This window comes from Sinocyclocheilus grahami, unplaced genomic scaffold, assembly GCF_001515645.1.
Source record: "Sinocyclocheilus grahami isolate Dianchi unplaced genomic scaffold, SAMN03320097.WGS_v1.1 scaffold655.1, whole genome shotgun sequence".
Classification (NCBI taxonomy): Eukaryota; Metazoa; Chordata; class Actinopteri; order Cypriniformes; family Cyprinidae; genus Sinocyclocheilus; species Sinocyclocheilus grahami.
In genome coordinates, this window is record NW_015505834.1 from 1,007,257 (window position 1) to 1,014,478 (window position 7,222).

At 38.3% G+C, this 7,222-nt stretch overlaps 1 protein-coding gene across 2 annotated transcripts; it reads left to right on the plus strand.

Annotated features, from left to right (window-relative positions):
* The first annotated feature begins 225 nt into the window (after positions 1-225).
* On the plus strand, positions 226-6,503 carry LOC107558676 (dentin sialophosphoprotein-like). 2 transcript variants are annotated; one of them, XM_016242335.1, is made up of 8 exons: positions 226-303; positions 1,835-1,904; positions 2,003-2,059; positions 2,161-2,217; positions 2,892-2,942; positions 3,098-3,142; positions 3,921-4,217; positions 5,838-6,503. In XM_016242335.1, the coding sequence occupies exons 2-8, from the start codon at positions 1,851-1,853 to the stop codon at positions 6,213-6,215; spliced, it is 939 nt and encodes a 312-aa protein (XP_016097821.1). In that variant the 5' UTR covers positions 226-303; positions 1,835-1,850; the 3' UTR covers positions 6,216-6,503. The 2 variants fall into 2 exon arrangements, with proteins under 2 accessions (XP_016097821.1, XP_016097820.1); XM_016242334.1 differs by lacking the exon at positions 226-303 and adding an exon at positions 635-712.
* Positions 6,504-7,222: the final 719 nt, after the last annotated feature.

The following is a 7,222-nucleotide window of genomic DNA, read 5'->3' on the forward strand; positions in this document are numbered from 1 at the left end:
TAAGCGCAATACAGGATATGTTTTATTTTTTCTGCTTGTCATGCCTGGTGGTGAATGTTTGCATTGCCTGGCCATATAAACCACAGGAAGAGTGGGAGCAAAAAGGTGGGGCAGCAGTGGTAAACCTCATGACATCACAAGCTCCACTGCCATTGGCTGTTTCCAGAATGAACAGGGTTTAAAAAGCCAACCAGCAGCCATCTCTCACTAGCATCAAAACATAGCAAGACCTCATCTGATAAACGGACCTCAGTCTATCCTCCGACTTAGTCAAAGAACTTCAAATTTCTCAAAGTGAAAGAGGTAAGTCACAACTCTCATTAATTTGTATGCATATTTTTTTTTTTAGAATGTTGATGTTAAAAAACAATTGGTTTTAAGTATGCAGATGTTGGAAGAAGCTTGTATTTACTTGATTGTAGTCTGCAGTTTTTTAGGTTCGTCAGGCATTTATCTGCACAAGTAGGAGTAATAGTGGCTTGAGATCATGTAGCTACAGCCTATTTTAACCTTTAATCAACAGCAGTGGTAAACCTCATGACATCACAAGCTCCACTGCCATTGGCTGTTTCCAGAATGATCAGGGTTTAAAAAGCCAACCAGCAGCCATCTCTCACTAGCATCAAAACATAGCAAGACCTCATCTGATAAACGGACCTCAGTCTATCCTCCGACTTAGTCAAAGAACTTCAAATTTCTCAAAGTGAAAGAGGTAAGTCACAACTCTCATTAATTTGTATGCATATTTTTTTTTTTAGAATGTTGATGTTAAAAAACAATTGGTTTTAAGTATGCAGATGTTGGAAGAAGCTTGTATTTACTTGATTGTAGTCTGCAGTTTTTTAGGTTCGTCAGGCATTTATCTGCACAAGTAGGAGTAATAGTGGCTTGAGATCATGTAGCTACAGCCTATTTTAACCTTTAATCATGACAAATAATTCCTAAAGCCTTCATAACATCAGTCTTGTACTTACATTGACTGCATTTTTAGAACTTTGATGCTAATTCTGCAAGAACTGCATTATACATCAAATGCAGTTCTTGCAGAATTAGCATCAAAGTTCTAAAAATGCAGTCAATGTAAGTACAAGACTGATGTTATGAAGGCTTTTAATGATTCTGACCACAGTTTATTATAGGCAGAGATGATTAACATGAACTTGACAGACGAAAGAGGAAGTTGCGGCTATGGCACATAAAGGCCTTACTAATTTGTCAACTGACTCATTTATTCCAGCGACACAACCACTAAATTAAAGTTCCATACAAAAGAATAATAATACTGGCTGACTGACAGATGCCACCATTATTTCTGCCTGCAGCCCCAACAAAACATTTCCACACTTAGGGTTTTGCGCTGCACTTTCCTTCAACGCCAAAAATTTTAGACCTTGGCTCGCAACATTGAAGATTCTAATGAGAAAGTAAGTCTGGAGCCAGAGGCGTGCTATTTCTTGGGATTGTGGCTGCTACATAGTCTACATATAACTTCTGGAATTATACACCAGAGGAGTTCATTATAGGTATAGCTAAACGCACACTACCTCAACTTATACTTTATGCAATGGAGTTGTAGCTGAAAACAAACGAGATGTTTCATGGTGAGGACTGGCAGGAAGTCTTTTGGCATTTGCCAACATGTTTCAGAGCGCCCTTAAAAGGCATGCTTCCTTCTGAGTCGGTAAATGCGTAAATACCAAAAATACCCACTTGATGCATTTTATAGTTAGAACATTAAAGCAGAACAGCACAGGCAATCCTCTCTGTAAAAAAATTCTTGTAGCTGGTGTAGGCTGCATCAGAAATAATGCTCTCTATAACTGCTGCTTTTTAGAGTATTTTGCAGAAAAATGAAGACTGTCATCGTTTTAACGCTCCTCATCGCCACAGTTTTCTGTCTACCTGTAAGTTCACTGTCATTTTAACCGTAAAAATCTGGGCTTTACAGTTGTACACTCCCATTTTTTGTCGTCTTGTACACATATTTTCATTTATTTCTCAGGTGAAGCGCTCAGCTAGCAGCTCAGAGAGCTCAGAAGAACTTGTGGTTGCTCAACAGGCAAGTATCTTGTTTGATATGGACAGAATGGACACTGCTTTGAAATTAATACTGCGCAGAAAACAATATTGTGATTTTAACTAAACATCTGTCTTATACAGCCACCTCCTATTCTACGAAAAGCTGCTGCTGTTATGTTCAAGGCAGAACCTACACAGGTAAAACACGTCCACTAGCCTGTATTTAGTCTATAATTGAATAGTTGACCCCAGACATGAAAATTCTGTCAGTATTTATTCACCCTTTCTTTTGTGGAGCAAAAGAGATTAATTTTGGAAGAATACGCTTACCATTTTTTGGTGTTAAACTGCAAAATGCTACAAATGGTAGAAAAAGTCAGTGTATTTGAAGTGATACAATAGATTTGTATGAGGAACAAACAGAACCGTTAGTCATTATTTAAAAAAAATCTTTACATATGCCGAAGTTCACTTTGCTGTAAATGAGATTTTATGATATAGAAGTAGCAAATTGCCTAAATGATTCATTCATGAATCTGGCTAATTTTTTTTAACTGTTCTCAAGTTGAACCACCTTTTAAAATAATTGTATGGTGCTTTTCAATTTCATTGCATGGAAAAGATTAACCAGTACATATTTAAAAAATATATATTTTGTATACCACTGAAAAAAGGAAGTTGGACAGGTTTGGATTAATGCAAGGGTGAATAAATGATGGGTGAACTGTGTGAACTTTTCTTTTAATCTCAAAATGCTGATATAAACTTGCACCTATGAGCTATTTAAATTCAAGGATGTGGTAATTGGCACGTACATGCGAAATACAGTGAGTATTGTTATATTTATGCCAAGGCATTTGGTTGTGTTTCAGACCACGCCAGCTGAATCCAATGAAAGCACAGACAGTGCAGATGACAGTGAGGTAAATGAAAACTCATCCTCTAACCACATCACACGTCACTGCACTCCCACTATAGCCAATAAAAGACAACAGGCTCTAAAAATACCCTTCCGCTGGTCTAGACGCACTGTAAGTGACCCCGCTGCGAGACTCAATACTGTTTCTTTCATTTGCAGGATGCAGATGAGGAATCTAAAACAGTTGAGAACGAAAAGGAGAACGTGAGTCACTCTGATCATGCTAAAATACTTATGTTTTCTGTCATGTAGAACCATTGTGCGCAGTTGCCAAACAATGGACTAAACCAGTAGTTTTTAACTGGTTTTGGTTCAAAAACCCATAACTGATAATGGGCACCAAGTGGTGGATTCCAGCAGTAAAGCATGTTTGCTAGCAACACCAAAAGTTATGGGTTCGAGTTCCACAGAAAGAAGAAGAACTCATCAAAAATATTACTTGGATTTGCTTTGGATCTAAGCATCTGCCGGATGCATTCATGTAAAATGCAAAAGCAAACACAGTACCAAAATTGTTTATCATACAACAGTAAACAAAAATGTACTAAAGATAAAAGTACTGTGGCCGACATGCAAACTTTGATGTCAATAAGGAATACACTCCTAATATGTATTTCTTTTAAGATCCTAATTATTGCATGGTTACATTTTATTATGTGCATTTGGCATTTTCCATGCTGTGCATAGCCCTATTTTGGGGTCTTAACTCATCTGTTGACACTGTATTTAAGTTTCCATTTCCAAACAATTAACCTGTCCAAACTGAATGCACAACTGCTGTAGGATGAGAAACAGTCACAGTGAATGACAACATAGGCTATTTGATGTTTAACATACAACTACAAGTATTTTGGACCAGTGAAATTTCACATTGTGCTACCCAGCTTGATGCCAGAGCAATTGTGTCCACCGTGCTAGCAGTAAAGCTTCAGAATGTTATATTGCCAATTAAATTGCTCATTAAAATATATTGTCCATTTAGGACACTGACTCCAGTGAGAGTGAATCTGGAGAATCTGCGACCATCGTTGTCCCCTCCACAGTGGAACCCTCACTGGACCCCATCATCAACACAGGCCGGGGAGACAGCATGGGCTATCCTAGCGACTACAAAAAAAACATTGTCCACGTGGACTCAAACGACTTTGAAAAAATACCGTCCCCATACAAGTCCTACAGCAGTGACAAGTTGGGCGGCTTGACATTCGTGAGCAAGAAGTCCTCTGCCTATGATGACCAGAGCATCAATGATGTGGAGAAAGAGATTAAACTGTACAAGGTAAATACATAAGTTTGTAAAGTTTGACGAGTAATAGAAAAGAATAGGAAAATATACATCTATAAATGTTAAGAACACTAACAGTACAAGAATAGCCTACTGTGGCAGAACATGTTATCAAATGGTACTTTAATGGGGCTGAGTGGTCGGTGACTTGTGACCAAGAAACGTTGTTTCGGTACCGTGCAAGAAGTTCAGCTATGTTTTTAAAATTTTAAGTTTTTTTTATAGTAACAAGCTTTATTTAGCAACTATCAGTAAAGCGCGACCAAGCCGTGATGCTGTATTTGAGAGAATAATAAAACACACTCACCTGAACAGTCCTCTCTCTCTCCTCCTCTGTCTTATAGCGTAGGAATGTGTGAATCAATTATTAAATCAATTAATCTTAAACGGTTCTCTGTCATACTGTATGTAGATTTAGCATAGGGAAGTCCTAATTGTTCTAGGGAATCGATTCATCCTAAACGGGCCTCTCTGCTATGTAGTATTGGAAAATCTGATTCATTCCAGTGAATCGATTCACTTAAGATTCCACAGAAGATTCACTTAACTTAACATGCTCACACAAACTATTCTCCAGTTTGACTCCCTGTTCTAAAGTAGCCTATGTACTATGTTTTTGACTTTGATGATTAGTTTTTGTTGTCGTTGTACATATTTAGTAGCATATTGAGATTGTTCATTCATTTAAAAACTGCCATTGTTGTAGAATGAGTAAAAATATGGCTCTGGTATTTTTTTTAAACCATAAAAACATACTGCCATTCTAGTTAGCTATTTGTTGTTTATAACTTATAGCTTAGCTAAGCTTTTTTTTAAGCAGTAGCTTGATTGTAGTATTACAACATTTAATTATAACTAGGCAAGTTACTCTTTCAAAGTAGATTCCCCAACAATGACTACAGCTTCAACAAACATGGGGTGTAACTCTCCTGTACTACTTATGCAACAGACACGAATTATACCTCAAATCAACAAAAAATGAATACAAGAAAACCAGAATCACTAGCTAGGCTAAAATAAACGCTGGATGGAAATGCCAAGATGTGCATAAAAAAACGTATATGCTCAACTACAGTTAGTAGGATAAAATTCTTATCCGGTAAGAAAACATGCGCATAAACTATGATGGAAACACTTTTACCGAATAAATTCCTTAATGTGCATCAAAAAAGACATGCAACTTTTCAATGGGATAGCATAAAACTGGACCAACCAACGGGCCAATCTCATTTCACAGCATCTGAAATGCTTGAGCAAAGTCTCGTCAAAGTGCTCCGTTGTAATTAACTCCCAGAACTGCGTTGCCTAACATCAGGCTCCGAAAATAAGATAACATGACCGTGTTTCGTCTGCGTGCTCTGAAGCTCGTAATTTATTGTATACAGAAATGATTATACAGTGCCTTCTCCTACTGCTGCAAATAAAATTTTTCTTCGTGATATTTACCGCAAGGTATTTAGGAAGTGACGATTTTGTTCTTTTCAGCTCGATGGATGGAAACGGTGCTTTATTCGCGACGGTTTCATGCGATATTCCAATTTTGTGCATACGTTTAATTCGTAACTTTGGATGGAAACATAGCTACTGTAGCTGAGATGTTCTTTTGTTTCTCAGGCTCTGCAGGTGTATGATACTCCTCTGGAGGAGGACGACACCAGCACCCCAGAGGTGGAGAACATGGAGCCAAACGACCGCCAGGCTGCTCTGGGAAGCCAAGAGATCGTTCCCACCGGAAACCAGGATGCTACAGCAGAGTCAGACAGCGAGGGGGCAAGTGCTGGCGACACTCCCAACGACAGCGCGAGCGCCAGTGCCAGCCAGGAGCAAAATGAAGAGGAGTCAGATAGCAGCCCGAGCAGTGAAGAGACCACAGCCACGCCTGGAGCTGCAGACGGTGAGGACGACTCCTCACAGAGCACAGAGAGCCAGGAGAGCGATTCGGATGAGGAGACCATCCAGACCACCGACGCTACTGTTATCATAGCAAAGTAAATGTATCCGAGCACAAACCCTCAATGGGCTGTCGACAGAAACGAATGCAAATGTATTAATTGTATGGTGCTTGGTGACTCACTCCACCTGATGTTAGTGTGAGTTAGACAAACGGCAGAGCACAAAAATACGGTTCATAGAAGTTCTTGAACTGGTGCCGAACCTGTTAACATGCAGTTTCATCTCAACGATGTCTTCCTGTTCATTGCACAATTATTTGCAAACTTAATGTAAATGTAATTTTATACTGCTTTATGTATGTAATGACTGATCATTTATGAATAAATGTTGACCTATAGCAGTTATGCAGTGTTTCCTCATACACAGAAAATATACAAGATAAAGCAGTGTTCAGATTTGACAGAATTACAGATAATATCCAGTAAACCATTCACGTTGTCAGTTTGTCTCCTGGAAAAGTGCAATTTCTTACAACGTTTAGCTCGAGCAAAAATCCTCATAGATTTACAGTATACAGTAGAAATGCCTTGCTGGAAAAAAAAAAACTTACCCTGCCTAAACTGGTTTGCTGGTCTAAGTTAGTGTCCCTGGTATGTTGAGTGATTTTAGAGGGGTTTTGGCTACTTTTCAGATGATCACATTGGGAGATAAGAGAAACCAGCTAAGACCAGCAAACAAGCTTAGGCTGGTTTAAGTTTTTTTTTTTTTTTCACAAACCCAGCCATATGATCAAGATCTTTTTGAGATCCAACACAACATCCAAAGGCCCCCATATTGGCTAAGATATTCCTTCTGGCATTTCTGCTGTAACTATGACAGTCTAAATGATTATTTTTAATAACAGAAACAGGGAGTGCAGATATATTGAAATAATTACATATGATTAATTTTGTGATTTCAGATTCCAGCTTTCGATTCTGTATGTTCTTGTCTAAAACAATAGTTATTGGGGGGAATATGTGTGTGTGTGTGTTTATTAATATATATAATATAAACATCAACACTTTAGCATCTAGACCTGTAAGAAACTTTATAGCAATGACCTA